Source organism: Anabas testudineus, chromosome 9 (assembly GCF_900324465.2).
Source record: "Anabas testudineus chromosome 9, fAnaTes1.2, whole genome shotgun sequence".
NCBI lineage: Eukaryota > Metazoa > Chordata > Actinopteri > Anabantiformes > Anabantidae > Anabas > Anabas testudineus.
This window is the reverse complement of record NC_046618.1, coordinates 13726699-13749115: the sequence shown is the minus strand read 5'-3', so window position 1 is coordinate 13749115 and position 22417 is coordinate 13726699. Positions and strand designations below refer to the sequence as shown.

At 39.5% G+C, this 22417-nt stretch overlaps 1 protein-coding gene across 3 annotated transcripts in view; it reads left to right on the top strand.

Annotated features, from left to right (window-relative positions):
• Nucleotides 1-22417, top strand: part of pdlim5a (PDZ and LIM domain 5a) — a 50044-nt gene that overhangs the window by 12946 nt on the left and 14681 nt on the right. Inside the window, exons 4-9 of one of the 3 annotated variants that reach the window (XM_026343933.1) lie at nucleotides 13321-13360; nucleotides 16090-16115; nucleotides 17583-17603; nucleotides 17739-17756; nucleotides 18220-18392; nucleotides 18567-18603. In XM_026343933.1, coding sequence (XP_026199718.1) covers nucleotides 13321-13360; nucleotides 16090-16115; nucleotides 17583-17603; nucleotides 17739-17756; nucleotides 18220-18392; nucleotides 18567-18603 — 315 coding nt within the window. Of the gene's footprint in view, nucleotides 1-13320; nucleotides 13361-13917; nucleotides 14325-16089; nucleotides 16116-17582; nucleotides 17604-17738; nucleotides 17757-18219; nucleotides 18393-18566; nucleotides 18604-22417 lie in introns of all 3 variants that reach the window. The other 2 variants (XM_026343934.1, XM_026343932.1) reach the window with 2 other exon arrangements.

The window sequence follows — 22417 nt, the reverse complement described above, 5'->3', positions numbered from 1 at the left end:
GTTTTGTCTCTTCATCTCGGCTTGTTTCTCTGTCTGGATTTCACATTCTGTCCTCCCTTGATTACTTATCTTTCTTCCTCCCTTCCCCTCATTGGAGGCTAACTGAGCATGTCCTTTAATTTGAGTCCCGATGATGACAGACCCAAGATGTTTGCTTGTGGTCAAGTGGTAGAAAAACTGTTTTACTTACTGAAAAATGTGTGTTGCTGTGAATAGGAGACATCCATGGTCAGACTCGATTTATGATGAGGGAAACAGGTCTTAGAAAAACACTTAGTTATAGATGATGATTTATTATAAGTTACTTTGAGGACCATATTTTGCTGAACATGATGTGGAAAATAAACTGAAATTGCTTTGACAGGAGACAATAAATATCATCATAAAATGATTCCATATACGCCTTACAACATGTCTCTGCAGATTAATAACACACATCTTTGTGTGATTGATTTTCACAATAATTCGCTTTTTCAGATTAAGGGAAATGCAGTTTGCTCATGATCTATAACACTGTGCATCTGCTTATATGGCCTCTTGCCCTGAAGCTGCATTTAAACGTGTGGTTAAGACGGTTAATAAGTTTGATATTCATGTGGTTTATAAGGTTTAATCTGTAGTAAAAGAGGTTGATATGACAGTGTCTATGACAGAGCCTCTTCACAGCCCAGGGATGGTTATCTTAGCTTAGCATAAAGGCTTGCAGCAGAGGAAACAGTTGCCATGTCTCCGTCAAAAAGGGCTGAATAAATAGTTCACCACCTGATATCCCTGTAAAACCGCAGCTTCTAATTTTGACACTTCGTTTTTTTGTACGGATTACAGCGACGTGTCAAACTGTGATCTTCAGGAGGGCCACTAGGTGGACGTTTTTTGCTTGTGGCTGCATTGTCATCTAATTCTTGATTCATCCATGTGTTTGTTTGCAATACCTCCATTAAGGCGCCAAAATAGCTGCCAAGTACTGGTGTAACCAACCAAATCAAATGGGGTGTGCTTGTCTGCGGGACCAATTAAAGGATTATCTGTTCTGCATTTCTCTGTATTTGTGACAGGCATCAGGCCGTGAAGGGTGGATTCATGCCCCGTTGGAAACACATGGAATGGCTTGTTTCATTAAGTGGCCGTATTATAACATTAAGGCTGTGTGAGCAGGCCGCCACTATGAAGACAGTCGGCTCCAGTTTCAGCTTTACTGGGACACGTTAGGGTCCAGATCAGTGACAGTAATCCCATTGCTTTCTCCAGACCTCTGTTTGTTGCTTGGCATTCATTGGCAGTGTAGACTATATAGCGAGAGAGTGTCACGCTCAGGTCAACATCTGGATTTTAATGGGTTTACATGCGTAATGGAAAGAGCCAATATCCTTTGTTTCTGTTAGTTTTTCATCTTCAGCCATGACTTGCTTCACTTTAAATGTTTTCTTTCTGTACATTTTGATGGGGTTTGTTACTGGGTCGGATAGCTAAAGGAATGATGATAGTGAAAAGATACTGGGGAATGTTGAGATGTGTGCGTGCGTCTTCGAAAGAGAAAGGTTGAAAGTACTTTTCTAAGTAGGTGGATGATGAGGAGAAGACATGGACAGCACATGCGTAAGGGATGGTTGTCTCTATGATGATAATTTAAATATACATACAGCTAAATGTATCTTTCCTATTACTAGTTTAAAAATGACACGACAGATGTAAGCATGCCAGATTATCCTGGCACTGACTCACCTCTCCGTCTAGTGAAAAAGCTGGAACAGAAGTTTATGAAGTGTAAGGTTTAGTTAAATAAATGCATGAATGCAAATACCACCGTTACCAGCATAATCATGGTCTTTTAATTGTCAGTGAGAAATTCTTTTTTTCCTGCAGTGGAAAATATTTCACAATGAAGTGAGTAATTTCAGTGAACAGGTGCCAAAACGGTGTCAGTGTGAGTTTGCTGTTGTTCTATTCATCCCAGTTTAGATGAACCAGTTTTCACTGATCTGTACAAAGGAAGATCTTTATAAAGTACAAATTCTGAATAGTGACAACTGTACAATAATCATATTGTGGTGATTTTCTACTTCATAGCCAAAGCTTTGTTTTATTACTTTCTTTGGTGTCTGAACAAGTAACATTTCAAGTTACATGGATCAGAAATAATTATTCTCCGTTTTGTTTTATCTCCTTTATAATATTGAATTGTTTAATAACAAGGAAGTGTTTTCTGTACTATGTATTTGTGTGGGTTTAGATCTCGCACATGGACTGTACGGCATCTGAGCATATGGGGCTGAATTATATTTGGCTACAGCAGTAAATGTCTGGCAATGTGGTGTGTAAATTGGATTACATGGCTGTAAGTCTGTCACTTTATCACAGTGTGACCAAGAGAGTGCGAGATTCTATATGCTTTCAAAATGTTGTCTGTATAGCACATGGTTTTTCAGTTAATGCTTGTTTGATACTGGTGTCTAGGAGTTTTTATTTATCTGTAAAATCTTTTGTATAGATGTCTGCTTGTCTCAGGATAAATAAAGCAACTTTCCCACAAAACTGGATTAGGAATGAAGAATTAAATGAGTAATGGTAACCTGGTTAGTGACCTGAATTGTTTGTTGTTTTTACCCAGGGAGGCACTTTCTATTATTATGTTTATACTGTAGTTCTAATAGCTCTCAAAACACAAAGGTTTGGAGGCTTTCTGACAGTCCCAGTGTGTGTCCAGCTCCACTGCTTTTTAGCTACTGAAAGAGAGGGGAAGGAAGGAAGAGGTGAGCTAAAGAAGTCAGAGTAGACAAAGCAAAGCAGGAACAGTCCGAAGAGATGAAAGAGAGAAACACACACTCAGTGATGGATTGTCCGAGGCCTACAGGTTTTGATCAACTTGGTTGCTTCAAGCTGTCTGATTGCACGGGGAGAGAATGTTAAAACATCACTGCTCCTCGTTTCGATCCATTGATATTCATATAGTTTTACTGCAATTACTTACAAACAGCATTTTTCAATGAATCGTGTTTTTTTCCAGTCTCATCTGCAGTGTCCAGCTGAATTCCACTTGATGAGACTAATAAAATCAGCCGTACCAATATCTTGTTAGCTAGACAGACTGTTTTACTGTGAAGGAGATGTCAGACACATGTTGAGCATATGTGTTCACAGTATTCACAAACACCATAAACCCATAAACGTCAAAGAGCTGGTTACTTAGGTTTTGGTAGATCACGCTGAATAGGAATAAAATCTCCTGTAGCACTGCGGCTAATGATTATTTCAACTATTGATGGACCTTTAATGTCTCAATTTCTTAATTAATAATTATTTTACGAAGAAATGTAAATCGGTGATAACGGTGATCAAATGGGAAAATAGAAATATGAAGGGAAGTTTGAAAGCAGAGAGGAAAGTGAAAGCTGAGAAAAGAGTGAGAGAGATTTAGAAAGTTTCAGAGTAACATTAGTAAATTAGTACATTATTAACACAGTACATTTCCCCCTCTTGCTGATAACATTTTCCTGAAGCAGTCCCACAAGTATATTACAGTCACAAACCTTCAGTACTTAAAGTGCCCATATTATGCCCCTTTGGAGCTTAAAAAACAGGCTCTTGAGTGCCTCAAAATGTGTCTGTACACCGTCATTCTTAAAAACCGTGTAGATCATAGTGAGCGGCAAGTCTGAAAATGTGTGTAGAGACTCTCCAAAGCAACACAGTGTCAAGATCTTTCGAATGGTCCAAACTGAGACATAGCTGACCAGTCGTGTACCCAGAAACACCCGCAACACAGTAGACGCAGACACATCACAGCACACACAGCAAAGGAATGCACAGTTTCAACAAAGAAGAAAGGTTTCGAAGCAGCTTTTGTGTTGTGCGGAGTTAATTGGTTCCACTTTTTTTTTATCAGCGTGGAGATCTTACTCTGCTGAAAGGACCTCAAACAGGATAATTACAGTGTTTGACAAGCCTTTTCTTCATGACTGAGTGTCTCAGTGGTGGCGTCGTCACATACATTTATAACAGAATTCATGTAAAAAGCCACAAGGACAGGCCGTAATAAGTCATGGGTAAACACAGTCAGACTGTGGATCCCTTCTGCATGTGCATTTACCACTGGATTGCTACATAGTGGTGTTGTTTTTTGCTGTGGTGTCAGTGATTTAGAGGCTCCCCTCCACATCAGACACACAAAGGATCCTGTGTTTTGCTCACCTTAGTTCCTCTGTGTCTTGCTCACACATATGTTTGTTCTCTCCATTCATATTTTACATACATGCAAAGAGGCGGAGGAACACAGTCGAGTTTGCTGCAGTTCACACACTAACATTTACTTGTAGCAAACGTGCACACAAACCCACATGCACGCAAAGATCTCACACTTGCAGCTGTTTGAGTTATTTTGAGTCTGGAAGTTGGCTCTTGGTGCATTAGCAAAGAGGTGAGGGATGTTTATGAAGGGCTGGAGTATATGTTTTCATTTAGTTTATATTGCATTCTCTTAATGCAGGCAGAATTAGATCCCTAGGTTGGATATGCATACATATGTAACGGTTGTGCACAGCAACGTGTCCAACAAACTGAAGGACACGCACGTCTACTTTAGCTGTCAGTTTACCTCACCTTTGTACTTTAGTGTATTTCCTGCACGGAATTAGATGTAATGTGTTTTCTTTTTAATATATATAGATAAAGTCACAGACAGACGCATGCTCATCTGTCCTATTTCAACTTGTTTTTCTTACCCTCACAATGAATCTGTAAAAACTGTGTACATACCTGGCTAAGGGCCTCTCTTATATCATTAAAATGAAAAAGTAACAGTTATGTAATTGGTAATTTGGTATATGTGTCAGTCGTTTGTAAGCCACACTGATACTTTAATCAAATGATCTATTGCCTGTTTTTAGCTTACACTATGAAATGAAACCTACTATGCAGGGCATGCTTACTTTGAACTGAGCCTATGTGTAACAGGAACAGCATGTTTGAATCAGCCAGGCTTTGAAGGAGAGAGATAATTGGATTCCTTAATAATTATAATAAAAATAAAATAATAATACTAGAAATATACAAATTCAGCTATCAGCTAGATGTTTGCTATCCTGCAAACATCTAAAGTGTCTCTGAGTACAAATCAGCATCGAAGGGTGTGAGCAGAAAATAAAAAGATTTACTAGAGTTATCCACACAAATGTTTTGTGTGTGTGTGCAGCTCCTAGTTTGAACACACTAAACGTCAGTCTATGACTGTCCAAGTATTATATTTTAATATGTGCAGTAATAAACTGTCTGTTACATTTAACACTACTACATGTGAAGTTGCAAATGTTACAGAGTAAAGGTCACATGACGGAGCTGTGTTTGAATGGAACAAAAGAAAACCGTCAAAGCAGCTGGTGTGCCTGCAGCCACTGGAGGGAAGATCTGCAGACAGCTGCACGTCCACTATGAGGTCACAGTCTAGATACATACTCTAAATGTTAACATTCACTGACCGGGGACCGGGGCTGGTAATTTAATGCACCTGGCCGGCACATTATGTGACCTAAATCAAACACACCTGTGGTTTTGCGTGACAAACAGGTTGATGTTGGGGCAGCCTACTTGCTAAAAGCTGCAGTGCTCCAGCTGTCAATTCCACATTCATCCAGGAAGTACTACCTTCAGAGTACCTTCTGATAATCCCTGTTGTGTTCCTAGTGTGGTTGAGTTTAGAGACAAATGGGCAGAATGTAAAGGATGATATGGTGCATAATAAGGCTCACAAACATTCAGAGAACTTCACAGCTCTATGCAGGTCCTCTGTGCTGATAGACACTCTCTGCTCAGCTGCCATTGTCACTTACTCAGCTCTTGTATTTGCCAAAGATACTCCAAAGCCAAGGGCACAAAACTGAGCTCACCTGTCTCTGTCTTTCACTGGTCTGTACTATTTGCCAAAGATCATCTGGAAACTCATGGCTGTCATCTCGGACTTGGCTTGCAGTATTTGCCAGTAATATCCTAATGCCAAGCGATTACCTCTAGAGCTAGACACACCTGCCTCTGCCAGTCTTTTGCTAGTCTGTTGATTTTGCCAAAGAAAATACAAATCCCAAGAACATTAGGGGTCTGTGAGGGTAGCTTAGAGATACACTAAGGCCAGGAACAATAACTTACTGTAGGATCATCTGTCTTCGTTTCATACATTTTCTCAGCTTTTTGCCAAATATACTATATCACATTACAGTAAGCCAGGAGCTTTAATCCTAAATTCAGTCTTTAGTTGTTGAATGATCAGTGTGAAGAATCCTCTGGACTCACATTAGAATAGAAAAATAAGAAGCTGCATTTCAGAAGTGCTGAGTAAATACTATAGGTGGGATCCAGGATGTAAGGTGCAGCCAGATGTGCACACTCAGACGTTTTTTTTAAAATGAAACTAAACTTCTAATAATAGTTAGAAATGACTCTATAACATATTGTGATCAGCAGGTTTCAGCACAGTTTGGATGGAATATGTGTAAATTCAGCTAAATGGCACAATACTTATTTATATTTTTCAGATTGTTTTACGCTATCAGATGACAACACGTTCAATTCAGGCAGAGGCTGTAATCCGAAGGAGATTCGTGTTTGTTTGTCATACAAATGCAGTATGTGTCTGTGTTACATGCAGAACATACTGTAGCGCATGTACTGCATACTGTGCTGCAAAAATATGGTATATGTATAAATATGTAAGATGCAGACATTAGACTTTAGAAACCCTTTTCCACCATTATTCTTTATGCTCACTTGTAAAAACAATGTGATTTTGAAAGCTGGATGAATTCCACATATTCAGGTATTTGTTCAGTGTCAGAGCCAAGATCATTTTATAATCACTGTCCTTTCACTGTCGCATAGTTTATGAGGCATCTTACTGAGTTTTCAGTAAGAGAACATCTGGAGGGCAGTGTTTGAACATATGTGTGTGTGTGTGTGTGTGTGTGTGTGGTTAGTGAAAAGGAGCCAAAGAGAGAGAGAGAGAGAGAAGAAGTGGGCTAGGTAAACAGAAACAGTTGGAGACGAAGTATTAAAAAAGACTTTAAAAATTAAGGAATATAAATGTAAGCCAGTAAATCTTACTTCTCTGTGAGTGAATATCTCTGAATGATACTGACACACAACCCTCTCAACAGACCTAAGGCCAGATGTTGAATATGGCAAACATGTCCTTGTCCAACTGTGGATCATTTTGATAGACAGGCTGCTGGACCCAGCTGGAGCCTTGCATCTTTAGTCTGACTTTCTTTTTTTGATGTACTATGTTGTTTCTGTTTCTGATGCCTTAATTGTGCTGCCAGACAAAAAAAAAAAAAAAAAGAAAATTCTGTAGAAAGCATAAAAAAATATAACAAAATAAAAGTCAGATTTTCCCTCTGTCACTCATATTAGAGACACATTTTACTTTATATTCCACAGTTTGTTTTACTGTTGAAAACACATAGTGTATGTAAGTATGTAATTTGAGACCATAGTTCAGTGTTGGATATACAGTATCTTAGAAAACTGCAACATTAAAAGACTGTTAATCCTGAATCTCGGCTTTAATGTGTGCCTATAGTTCGGGCCTGTATGTTTCTTTTCATTTCTTCCCATGCACTGACTGAGTTTGCCTTCAAGGCAGAGATTCCAAAACTACTCCTGTCCAGGACCCAAAATGCACTTTTCATCTGATTTTCATAAAATCTCACCAGGGCTTCGACTGGGTTGGGTTTAATCTGCGTTGTGTTATTTCACAAACACTCTGTAGGATGTGCTTTAAATACGTCTGACAGCACTGACTTGACTTTGACAAACCTAGATTTGCTAGAGTCGACTTTTCTAGATTCGAGATCGTGTGTTTGTCAATCAGCTGCAGTCAGAAGGTTCACTTTTGTGATTTCTGTGCAGTATCCATATGGTTGCAGTGTGGAAATGTGTAGTCTTTACTTCACAAACAGACTCGTTACACTCCAGTTACAGTCCATGGAGTCATTGGTTTATTCTGGTGCGCTTAAAATCTATTAAGGGATAATGGCAACGTTTAGTGAAGTGAGCGAAGAGGTATGATGGGTCATTATGAGGTCAAGAGTCATTAACAATGAATAAAAAAGTGCTTTAAACACAGCACACTGGGCTGAGTAGTTGAGTTGCACAAATATTGTGGGAATTTACTGGTACTTTTTGACTCTAGACGTGCGTGTTTGTCCCTGTGTCTGTGCGTCTTCCTGAATGCCTCCACGAGAGCTCCTCAGTTTATATGCACATTTTTGACTTATTGGTCAGCGTGCTGTTAAACAAAGCTGTAAATGTTTAAAATAGATTTCAAAAGACAACGCAGGACTCCAATCCTCCCATCTAGTGTTTTACTGCCCTGTGACTCCAGAGACAGTGCAGCCAGTCAGACGAACGTAGACGCTGCCGTTAAACAAAACAGTTGCGCTCCAGTTTCATGTAAAAAGAGAACATCTGTCCTCTGACTCTAAATATATATAACCTATTTGCATGTACAGTAATGCTACCATCACTTACCTTTATGAACTTTGGAAAACATATAAGATGTACATGCAGTGCATTTGTTTTATTAGCCTAAATTACAGTGTGCCACTGGATGTATATGTTACAGCTGTAAGTCGTCTTTGATGTCCCATCATTTCCATAAGCTTTTATTTTCTTTCAAACATCTCTTCTTTGTTCTTTTTATTTACTGTTTAATGGACTTCATATATATAATTATACTTCATAAATATGTTAAAACCTTCCATATTGCTTTTAATGTGAGTGCGATGGGTTTTAGGTCAGGTCAGGTGTGTTTTGTTTCTATTGGAGACCCTCTTTCAGTAAAACCATGGTGGACTCATAACCTCAGGCTTTATGTCTAGACTTATTGATCTGTGACACCGGATAAAGAAGACTAAACATAGCAAATATTGTACAATAACACCTCATTTCTAACGTGTTACATGATGTGCAGCCATGAAAAAACATTGAAACAGATGTGAAACAAGTGCATTCAATTAGGAAAATTCTAGTCTGATTGTTTAATCATACACTACAAAAGGTTAAATTGCATTTTCACTTTTCTCTATATGCCCTCCCTGAGACAGACTGACACCCTGTTTGGATAATTTACATAACAAATGAATGTTTTTGAGTGAAACATTTTAATGAAAGAGTGTCAAGACATCTTTTAGGATCTCTTTTTAGGCTGGGTATGACATCACATGATGTCATTAGGCAGCTGAATGGCCTGTCGAGGCCTCTGTGGAGATTTGGTGGGAGGTAGTGGATAAGGAAAAGGGAGAAGTGGTGGAGCTCACACAATAAACACAGAGCTACAGTACTTGTAATCTCTGTGTGACCTTTTCTCTCTCTGTTCGTCTTGCCTAATGTGAGGGCTGATAAAGACGGACAGACAGCTTCCAGATCTATTTAAAGGGCATTTCTAGATAAGCTTTCACACATTGGTCTTGAAATAGCAAATGAAAAACAGTTGTCGTTGGATTTAATGGCTTTAGCAAAGAAATGTTCCCTATATCAGACCTATACTGGATCTCCCAGCCTTAAACACACACACAAACAGTGAACAACACGTGGCAGTAATTCTGCCAGTCACCCTGCTCTCACTGGTGGCCTGGCATTTTCCCCTGGTCACGCTTGTCTGTCTGCTTCAGTTTAAGGTAACACTGGAAAAGCCTGAAACCGAACCAGCACACGTTTTCCCTTTTTTTCCTAATAAGGCACAGAAAAAGAAATAAATACAGAAGTGCTCTGAGTGTGTGTCTGTCCTCCAGGAATGACGGGTGCATACATTTTAGACGACTTTGTTTTAACAGTCATTATCTCATTCCAGGAAGAGGAAAAAAGGGCAAGCTGCATGAAAGACAGGAAGACCAGTAAGAGAGTGAGATAATTAAACCGGACAATGATGAAGTGAAGAGTGAGAGGCGGGAAATGTGAAGATTTTTTTTTTTAATTAAAAGGGAGACAATAAAGTTAGAGCTGTGTTTTAAGTTAATGACCCTGGACCTTTACAACTGACGTTTTGCAAAGCCACAGTATCATTCTGGCTCTTCTATACTATATTTGTCATTGCTCTGCTAATTAAAGTTGATGAGAAAGAATTGACAATTGACAGTGAAGACAATTGTGAAAGGTCATTTCAAAATCAAAAACTCATTGATTCATTAAACATTGAATTGATTCCTTCAGTACGGATTTCAGTTGGATCGTTCACTTCTGCTTTTGGTAGCAATGCAACATTTAGAAAATGCAAGTTCCCAAAAATGCATTACCAAGACAAATAGGGTACATCTAAAAAAGACTTAATGCTGATTTAAAAAAACAAAATAGAATAAATAACTGAAGGACTGAAATTGAAGGGGATGGGAACAGAAAACCGCTTTGGTACTGAAAACCGTGCTGTAATAACTGGGTCAGTTTTTTCACACTTAATATTAACTAATATTTGGCAATGTCTAAAGTGCAGTCAATCTAAATATAGACGGGGAACACACACTGTGTGTGTGTGTGTGTATGTGCACTCATTGGTAGCTTATTTGCAGGTGCACATGCTGTATGTTAGAGCTGCCATGAGTGTATAAACTGGTCCTTGTAGATTGTGTTGTTGTGCCACCCCTGTAACATTTAATGCATTAACCAGACGCGCCTAAAACCTCTGACACCTCACAATATACAATACATCAGTCTGTGCACGTGTATGTGTCTATATTTGTGGGCACGCATGTAAGCTGGCCTTTCTCTGTTCACTAACTTTGGCCACGCTGTCATTTAAATGGCAGCACACTTCATTAAAAACTTGATTTATGCTGAAGCACAGGATGTGTGCAGCTGTTGACCCAACACAGGCAGATATATATGCAAGGAGCTATTGATGTGCATGGGTTTAATATGTGTGCATTTGTTTGTGTATCATAGGCAGGGTACACCCACTCGGGTAGTTTTTATGTTTAGGTAAATAAAAACCGTCTGGTGTGGAATATAAAACACTCACTTTAAGAGAAGGCATCTTGTGACAGAATCCGTTCCCCTGGTAAAAATCCTTCAGACATATTCAGGACAGCTTGGGTGTGTTTAGCTATTTGTGCACTTGTGTATTTGTTTGTGTAGTGTATAGTGTGGCTTCTGTTGTTGATCCATGTCAGCATCACCTCTGTGTGAACCACGCACGCACGCACAGGCAACGATCACTCGCTGATTTCAGAGTGCCTGGTTGCTTGATGGCATGTCAGGGTGCAGCCCTGGAAACACCGATCAATGATCTCACTGGAGTAAGAATAGACTGGACACATTAAACACAACCGAAGAACGCACAACAGCCGCGATGACACAGGCGATGTGAGAGGAGATAAAGAGATGGCGTCCTACTTTTCATGATTCGTTTTATACATACATCTAGGAAAGAGAAGCAAAAAGTGTGAGCTGTCGTCCAGATGTTCAGTGAACAACTACAGCATGTGCAGTTGTACTGGTTTGTACTGGATGTACTAGAACTGCTGCTGGGTTTCCACATTGGCAAGAACGTGCACATAAACATGTATCCCCCCCCCAGTGAAGAGTTAGCGGAGGGGAGTTAGAAATGAAATGCCATGTTTGTCACTGTCACTGACATTGCATCCACTTACTCTCTGACCCTCACACATGTGAGTTATGAAGAAACATTCCTGTGGTAAAGTGACTGATGCGGTTCACGGTCTTGTTGTGGGAGAAAAGCCTTTGAGTTAAGACGTGTTTTCATTCACTTCTCAGCACGAATCTCTCTTTTTTTTTTCTTCCTCTTTTACACGACGACCCCAACACATTTCCATGTTGGTGCTTCCAGTTATAGCTGCAGTGTAACTGAGGCTGCAGCACAGAGGGATGTCAGTGACGTATTTGAAATCCATACTCGATACCACAGTGTTCCCCTTCCTAATGTGCCTCACACATTTCCGTGGCATTGGTTGCACAAGTGAGATCATTGTTGCTCTCGGATCAGCCTTGATGCTCGTTGGTGTTGGTAACATTTTACTGTGATAGGTGGAGCAGTCTGAAAGTCAAACCATAACCACACAATGAAGTCAATTGCTTAAAGGTTAAAGGTCATCCTCCTCTCTTATTGTATGGTCTGTAAACATTGTCTGACCTTGGCTTTGGATGTAGGAAGTACACCAAGCACCTTCTCTCTGAGAATTACATCCAGTTGACAGGTATGAGGAAAGGTTGTTGGGTGTCTGCTCATACTGGTAAACAGTAGAGTTTCTGTGGCAGATCAATCAACAATGTCAGTTTTGCATTGGGTGTTAAAATTCTTTCAGGCTGTCATGTCGAAGGAACAAAACGGCAGATTCAGAGCACTGCTGGAGAAGAAAACTTAGCAAGGAAACGAGAAGCAGAGAGGAAAAAGGCCAAGTGCAGAAGTAGCTGTAGCTGCAGACTGACGTGTTTCTAGCTACTATAAGGCTGCAGGCTCAAATTTACAGAGATGAAGGACATGAACCTCCCTGAGGAAGTTTCTAGAAGGGCTGCTCTGAAAGGAATGTGGGGCTGACATTTACACGTCTTCTGTTACTGCAGTTTATTTAACCTTTGATTTCCATCACTCCCTTTATATTGTGCGCAGTCAAGCTGTGATGCGCTGACAATCACTTTAGTTACAATCATATGTTTCGCATGTGTAATTATTTGCATTTGTTATTGATTGAAATTCGCTCAGTCTACTGGTCTGTAACTGTATCTTATACTGGACAGGTCTGCTAATTAACTGACGTTATTCGCTGTCATGTCGCATCTATAAAATTAAAAAGAGTGTGGGTAGTCACAGGCATATTCACACATGACCTTTTGGGGAGCTCATGGCTCAAAGTGGCATCAAGAGCATCAAACACCAAGAGTATCACATTGACGCAGGTCTTTGCAGACTAAAAACAGCCTTCAGACGTACATGTACGCTGACAGAGGACACAGTTTTCAGATCCAGCAACTTAGTTTGATCAAGTTTCATAGTTTGACACAAACAGGGCGATGCAGTTTTGGATTCTATGTTAGCTGACTGGAGAAACCTCTCCATGTTGATGTCTCTGCTGAGAGCTCAGGTTTAGTGGTAAACAGCAGAACCATCATTTCTCTCAATCTCAGTAAGATCAGAAAACTTCGCAGCTTGGCTTGGCAATTTTGAGTGGCTCTATAAATATCAACAACACAGTGAGAGTAACAGGCACGTACATCTATAACAGGAATGATGAATTAAAGATATATAACTTTGAAAATGACACACTGACAAGAGAATTGGGGTGGTTCAAACATCACTCATGTAGCTTCTCTTTCGTTTCTTTCCAGGGCATCCAGTGTTCCCAGACCACCTCCTGTGGCACCAAAGGTACTGTAACGCAGCATGTCAATCTATCAATACAGCAACGCAGCATGTTTGTTTAACAGATACAAGAAATATAACATTAATGTGTAATGTGTTAGGAACCTCAGGTGAATAAATCAATTATAGAAGAATAGATATCATATTAAATGTTTCATCATACATATTTTCATAAAATCATGTAATAATTTGTCAAAACAATATTTATATGACAATTAAATTCACCCGGGGTTGCTTATTTTATGTGCTTTAAATGCTTTAGCATTGAAAAATGTAATTATTACACCCTCTGAAACGATGCCATAGTTATTTATTAATTAATTTATTTATTTATTATTATTTTGACTAAATTGCTGAATACTGATGTTTCCCTGTTCCAATAAAACTAAATAGCACTTTACACATGTGGCCATTTAGGCTTTTTAAAGCTATTTTAAAATAAAATCAAACATTGAAATTTGGACATTGTGACGTCTCCATAACCTGGGCGGCATCAGTATACTGCATGCTGTGATGTGATTTACATGTGTGTGTGTGTGCACGTTTGTCTTTCATTCCGATAGGACGACAGATCAGACATCGTAAAACCCGTGGCCCTCACCCATCCTCCTCCACCATCCCATTCCCACCCAACTGTTCCTTACTATAAAGCCCCCCGACCTAACGGGAGCTGCGGGTCAGACAGTGATTACCCTTCTTCACAGTCACCATTGGCTGCTTTTATCCCCTCTCCATGTTCTGCCTTCACTCCAGCCTCCTCCTACACCAGTCCTTCACCTCCACCTCCTCCTCCTGTCTCTTACCCTTCCTCTTTCCCCTCCTCGCCACCTGTCCTCGTGCCGCCTCAGCCTTCGGTGTATAACACGCCAATCAACCTCTACTCCACTGAGAACGCTTGTGAGGTGGCCATGGGGCAGAGGCGTGGCCTAATGGAAAATCAGGGTGGAGCCTTGCCACTGCAGTTTAATGGGTGAGTGGCGGTGTCTCCAGCCAATCGAACGATAGCGCCTTTGCTTTCTCCATCTCATTTCTCTCCAAGATGTCAAGATAAGCTCACTGACTAGTCGAATATCTGCTCCATCATTTCTGACCTAGTTTTACTCTGTATGTTGATGATTTGCTCTCAGAATCATACATACAACTGGAAAACAGGCATCAGTTTAGTCTTCTGAAGTCTGTGCTCAGTCTCTGTTTAAGTTAGACAGATTTATGGTTACAGAAATACACTTCTGTTATGATTTATCCCAAACCTGTCTCAAAGTTTATGCCCCAGACTGTTTTGTTTATTCCATTCAGCTCTTGATCAGCTTCAAATGACCCAACTTACAAATCTTAGCCGTGTTTCTCAAAGTTCTTCCAAATCATTTGTCTATTGGTGGATTGATGATGATCAAATGATTAAAACTAAATGAATTTGATACACGCTGTGTTGAGAACAGTGAGCTACCAGGACAGGTCTAATGACGATGCCTCTGAGATTTCGGATCCTCTTAAAATAATGGAGTGCCCAGTAAAACATCATCTCAAGTTCCTACTGGTTAAAACTTAACACTTAAAGATACTAAAATACCTTTTCCCCTTATAATCTACTGGTACGCATTTAAACTCACAATCACATTTACTTTCTTGAAGATGGTAGAGAAGTGAATTTTGTTATCATGCATTATATTAAAATATTTTAGAACCCTTATTTGACAGCACCACATTATAACTAGAAGTATTAATGGCCAAAATCATTTGAAGAAAACTCCTAACTAAACTACTGAGTGAAAAACCATCCCCGTTTCTGCTCTGTTCCTCCTCTTTTTCTTTCTATATGTAGTAATTCATCATTTTTATGTTTCCTCTCTTATTATTATTCTTCCTGTCATTCTCAACATAATTCCCACCATCATCTTATCTGCCCCTCTGTTTCTGTCTCAACACTAACTCCCCCCTCTCCAGAGACATAGTGAGTATAACTATGCTATGATGCTATGACTAAGCTGTGTATATATATAGCCTGTGTTGGTAACTCAAGCTGTACGGTTTTCTCTTCAAATCACTCAGCCAGTCAAGTTTTCGACCCCGAATCTGTGTAGATTAACACAGACGCTGCCTATCCTCACGGACTAACACCCCTCCATCGCTCCATCTTTCTTCACTTGTCCCATCATTCTTTTCTATTCTTCTTAAAACATATACATTGATGTTTTTGATGTATTTCACTCAACATGCCATATGGACTAAATATTCTTTTTTTCTTAGTGTCTCACAATGTCACTATTCATTTCATGTTTATACTGTCTGTTTGGTCTTTTCTCTGGCAAAGACACTGACCAAAGGAGGTTGGTTCCTTTTGGTTTCTCTTTCTGTGAGACTCAGCAGACACCAGTGATCTTACACCATGCAGTCGTGCTCACACGAAAAACATATGCCAGATGCATTTCAGCGGGGTACATAGCCTTTACTGAGTATCACAGATGACATTCAACACATTTAATAGATTTTATCTTCACATAGCAGCAGATATTTTATTTATTTATTTTATATTTTACTGAGACATGTTGTCCATCTTGCATCTAGTTTGCTTGTTTGCATGCTGAAAATGAACTGTGTGCTTCGTTTCAGAGGGATTTTCTGAACTGCAGCTTTCAATGTTTTTACTGTGACATGGCATCATTTCAGACATACTCAGTATGTCAGCGTTCTGTCTTTCCTCTCTTCCTTTCAATCCTTGTTTTTCTGCTTTGCAGACTGCAGCACCTCCTCCAGTCACAAAGTTAGTCTCTGAAGCATGTTTGACTACCTGTTTTCCTTTTTGTCCGTCTTTATATCTGTGTGCCTGTTGCGTCATGACATGTGCATGCATGTACATAATAGTTTCTAGCTGAAATGACTTTTGTGTATTAAACATTTTATATTACAGTTCCTACTTATGTTTTAAAGTCATTTGTGTTAAGACCTCATCATAATTTAATAATAACACTAATAACACTACTACTACTAATAATAATGTTACATTGTTCAGTTTTTTAATTAGTACATGTACTGTATTTATTTAATCAGAAAATGAAATCTGAATATTTATATTGACAGACTGGGAAACACATACGCACACATGCACGCACACACATTTTTGTATGGCAGTCAGTGTGAGGACACTCATTGACATCTTAAGTCATTCCCTAACCCCCTACTATTGCGTAGGCCATGCTAATTTTTAATTTATCACATGTACTGCCTTACCCTAACCCTAACCATCACAACTAAATGCCTCACCATAAACTTTACAACTTTAACAAAACCAGATTTTAGCCCTAAACTGAGTCTTAACCCAAATTTGCTCTTTAAACAACCTTCTCATTGTGAGGACTGGCTAAAATGTCCTCACTTTGTAAAAATGTCCTCAAAATTCATGCTGGTCCTCACAATGAATAGCCATACAAACATACACACACACACACACACACACACACACACACACACACACACACACAGGCACAACAATGTTACAATGTGAGATGCTTGGTGTAACTACAGTAAGTGTGTGACCAGGCTCACAGGGTGCTGTCAACACTCCCACATAGCTGCTGCTATGACAGGAATGTGTTGAAGGAATAGTTCACTCATAAATCAATTGCTAGGTGAGTGTGTTGACGGATGGATGTATTTATAGCTGAGTTATTGACAGCAGCGCCCGAAAAGTCTTTGATACTTCTGTGTGTGTATGTGTGTATATTTGTCCTAGGAGTTGATTTATTGACAGCCAATTATTAAGACGTCTGTCAGCACCCTGTTGCCGAGGAAGACTGCAGATACTTTTCACTCAGTCCCTCAAACCACACATGTTGAGTCATAATTATGCTGCACACTAATCAAAGCAGAAGTGGTTGCCCTTCGTTGTTAATTCATTAAAAAACAAAACTCAAAATAATATTTTATTTCAAGGTATCCAAATGATGATAATGGTAATCCAAACAATTCAACAGCACCACAGTGTGGTGGAAAATGGAACTGGCTCGTTTAGAATATTTACTCTCCTCGATGTTATTTATGTAAATACACTGTACATGTCACTGTGGGTACTCTGGCTTCTGTTGTGCATGCAGGGCTGTTGTGGTCCAGACCTTCTTAACATCTTTTGTACTTTCGTCCGTCTGTTTTCTACCAACTGTACCTTAAGTGAATTCTTTACAAACCTAACACCCTCACATTTCTCTGTCTTCTTTCTTTACCTTCAATTCAGTGGGCCTCAAAGTATTTTGAAGTAAGTCTCATAATAATAAGTCTTTTGTCTTTTGTCTTTTTATCGTGAATATTACTGTTTTATTTTTCTGTTTTCTGTTATTTTGTGTGTCATGTTATCTTCTGTCCTGTTTTTCTCTGTGATTTGGTTTTCAAGAAAGCCTCCGCCACCAAGGTATCAGAGTGGCACAAATCCAGACATATACATGACAGATACATTTAACAGAGTGGTGTGATTTTTACCCCCATTATCTAGTCAACAGTTCCATCTTTTCACTTTTCATGTAACCTGTAACCATCTAACCATCTTCATTCAATTGTTCTGTCTATATAAACAATAATACCAGCACACAAACTGGATATTAATTTAAAATTCTTGACTGGATGTAACTTAATTGAACACTAAACATGCTTGACCTCACACATTTTGGTGAATAGTGGTATTGTTTTTACTATTGACTTACACTTATGCGATGTATAGAAGTATATGTTTTAATGAGTCCTGTTCATCATTTAATTTAATTAACTTATAGTTGTTCTAAGAAAATGACGTCAGTCTTCATCTCTGTTGATTAAATATGAGAGTGACTGTTAAATCAAAGGGAAATTTGCTGATGTCATCTGTCCTGTCCATCCAGAGTTCCCAGGAAACACATTGTGGACACCGACATCCATTTTTACCATGTGCCCACTCATGCTGATGCCAGTAGGAAGCGCATAATGGAGGACACGGAGGACTGGCGCCCACGCACCGGCACTACCCAGTCCAGATCCTTCAAGATTCTGGCCCAGATCACTGGAACTGAGCATGGTACATAGCAGCAATAGTGATGCAAACAGTGACTATCTCAAAGTCAATACCGAGACAGTTGTTAGTGCACCTGAACACTAATGAACAAAAATACCTGAGTACAGGTGATTCTCCATATTCATAGGTCAGAAAATAGAAAATATAGGACACTAATATGTCTTTTTTCTCTTGTAGCTGCTGAAGAGGAAGCTGACAAATCTAAGAAGACAAAGTAAGTGCATGGCCAAAGAATAACCCTCAGTCCTCCCACCACTCTCTTTGTTACAGTTTGTAAAATTGCATTGCATGGAGTGTCAATACAGAAAATCTCATCCTTTCAGTTGATTTTCATCCCGTTGTTTTATTTAACTGCTCATTCGTGGCTACTTTTGTGCAGCAACAGAAAATGTGATTAAATCTCTGTGGCACAATTCTGGCACCTATATTGATGATGCTGTCCGTGCTCTTCCTGTCTAGACAGCAGAGGAAGGAGCGCATTTGATCCATTAAGTCAAAATCCAGACCTCAGTCAGTTCTTAAAAACTCTCAAAGCAATTTGGTTAAAATCTTAGATTGTTGATTTTTTAACATCATCATGTCAGCAGCTGCGTCCTCCGTCTGTGCTTACTGTATCAATCAAAGTGTAGCTTTTTGTAAAGGGGGTGTGTGCTCCTCGCTGCTGTTTGTGCATTTGGTCGTGGATGTGACGGCATTGCGTTGCTGCATGTTGTTTTACCAGCGATTGTGTTTCTGGCAATCATGGCTTGGCTGTGGTCTTGTTCTCGGCGTGACGTGATTCATCGCCCGCTCATTCCTCCCGGTGTTTCGTGATCACTGTGTGTCTGTAATCACTCACGTGAACGTGCAATCACACTGCTGCGGGTGTTTGTGTGTGGCTTTAGTGTTTATTTTTTTATCTCACAACGACAGTGGCCTCTAGCACACAGGGTTCATCCTCATAGCTCACCTTTCTCTCTTTCTCTGTATTGATTTCTGTAATTTCCTGTCATTCCATTAGATACAGATGTTTCTTCAACTATTTATGGCAACAGCTCTTTGTGTCATCAAGCTTTTCCTGTGGCTTGGCTTACAGTGTGTCTCATCAATATCTACTTTTCCTAAATCCCTCTTTTCTCTCTCTCCTTTGGTGTGCTTTTCTCTCCCCTTACTCTCGTGTGCTGGATGGCAGAGTGAACAAGACCACCACTCGATTGGTCGTTGGCCCTAAGTACCACGAGCTGAGAGACTGGCACCACGGAGTGTCCGCTCGCACCCTCAATGTTCAGTAGACTGCGAGTGTGTGAGATTGCATCTGTGTGCGTCTGTCTACCTGTGTATACTGTACGCTGCATCGGTTGGACTTCTGTAGACGGTTGCTAATGAACTGGGCTGTGGACTGTAATACAGAAAGTAAAGCGTCCTCTTGTGAGTGCTTGTAAAGGAACTGTTGGAGACTGAGTGTGTGTGTGGGTGTGTGAGTGCAGTTATCCTTCAGTGTTGTGTGCCTGCACTCTGCTGGCCTCATTCAATCTTTATTGTTTCTGTGTTGGGCCCACTTCACTGATTCCAAAGGTTTCAATGTGGAAATCCACACATTTCTGTGTATTTCCACTTCCACGTATTCTACACACGTTTCGAGATTGATGAGACTGCATTGCTTCACATCCTTTTGTGCACATGTGAATCATCACTAGTGACTTCACTGATATCTTAGTATGCTCAAACATTAATCTTGAAGTGAGAAATAACATTGTATTAGATATGTTGTCTCCTCAATCCTTGTGTGGTTGTGTCTGTGGCATCATATTCAACCGCCACACCGAGATAAGAGACAAGTAATCAAGCTCAAGTTTTCAATTAAAACCTTTAAATCCTAAGGAATCTGGTAGTCTAAACATGTTCAGTACAAAAATACAGCTCTCAGTCCACATCTCCCGTTAGGTTTACAAACATATTAAAAACAGAATATGAGGATGATGCTCGATAGTTCAAATTTCCAAAGAGACAAACTCCCATCCCATGATTTAGTCCAACTAAATTATTCTTATTACTACATTGTTGTTTCACTCTTGTTTGATTCTATACAATTGTGATGTAGCAAAAGGAGGAGGATGTGTGATTTGAAGGGATGCATCAGCCATTTATATATGTTTCATAATGTTAACTGAACTCTGTTGAATGTGGATGAAAAGACACTTCAAACATGTATCAAAGCTCGAATGGCTTGTTTACATCTGTTGCATCAATTAGCATTGGAACTATTTTATTACGACAGTTACTTTAAATCAAGTGGCATCTGAAAACTATTTCAACTTGTCATGCATGTATGTATAGTAAATATATATATAAATCAACAGCTTAAATGCTGCATGGATGTAACAGTAAAGATTGAAGGTATAAGGTATCAGGTATAAAGGTAGCAGGTTGTTGAGCCTTGTGTTCAGAGTGACTATAAATACTATAATGACATATTATGCAAACTTATTTTGAGTAAAGAGTCCCATGCTATGTAAAATATTCTCCAGTGCCTTTACATTTACTGTACTGCATCCCCATGTTTACCTCCAGTAGGAGAGGTTCATGTTAATTATAGTTTCTTGTAGATTTTACCAGTGTTGCATTTTGAACACAGCTGCTCATTTACTGGCAGAAACTTCTCTCCTGTGTTTCCAGTTTGATTATTGAGTATTATTCTATATTGTAGCTAATAAAGTCATCAAGTTTTTTCCTTGTTTCCGTTTCTCTTGTTTTGTTTTATTCATGTCCCTTTGCTTCCTTTATTCTTCCTCTTCTTTCCTTTCCTTCCTTGGTTTCACCACTCTTTCTTCTTATAGTTCTCTCACTGACTCTGAAACAAACAGTGGGCAGGTCAGGTACAAATCTTTACATGAACCCGTGGCACTTTTTTCAGAAGTGCATTTACTGAACTTTTTCACATTGACTTGTCTCTGCTAAAACAAACCTTAACCTTACTTTATGTTAATGCAAAACACACCAAATAACGCATCTCACAGAAGAGTGTTAACCCAATGTCATTATTCTCCGTAATGTACCAGCGACAGAGCTCGAGCACATCAGTCTTATGACCAAGTAGGTAAATATATCATGATGTTCTGTGGCCAACCACAGCTACAGACAGGAGGAGCATCAGCCAAGTCAGCAGAGGCCAGGGAAGGGCAGTATACAATCCCAAACCGTGTTCTCATTTCCAGACCGCCTCCTAAACATTCAAAATTGAGAGCACAATGTGTTCCATCCCAGTGTCATATTCAAATTCTGTGAACATGTTTAATCAAATGCTGCCAAAATATTTGCCTAACAGGAACTATTCATTAGCGTGAGCGTGAGTGGAGTCATTTCACCACACTTCACTCCCTATTCCTGACTTGTATCCAGTCCTGTTTGCGCCCACACTTGCACCACCCTTTTCACCTGTTTTTAGTGTATTTTGTACACAAACAACAGGAGTATGTTCCTCATGTGGTAGCAGCTCTTTACCAGCACCAAACCAAGCACCAGAGGGCTCTTCTGATCCTCGTGGCTTTCAGTTGCCCACTGCTGAAAAGTACACAGGGATTGGGATGTTATATGAAACCTTAGAGTATTACCTCATATTACTATTCATTCATTTATCTATTTATTTATTTAATTAACTACCTTGGTCTAGCAGTTCATGTTTGACACCACTAGAGGGAAGCACAAACTCAGACAAGTTTGTGTCCTACAACCGTGCGGTTCTGTGTTTTGCATCAAGACAGGTGCTGCACGAAATTTATAATACTTGATGTACATGAAGAAAACATTTCAGTGACAGGACATTATTCATTTTATGTAATATCATAAACTATCTTTACAACATGTGCTGTCTTTCCTCTCTTTGTCCCTTAATTTTGAGACAAAAATCAAACATGAGCATATGATATACATACATACATAGTCTCTACCAAAACAGTCCAAAACAGGCAGGTACATGGCTGTAACATGTTTAATCATTACAGGAACTAAACATTAATTCACCTCAGATTCACTAGCAATAGGAATAATTA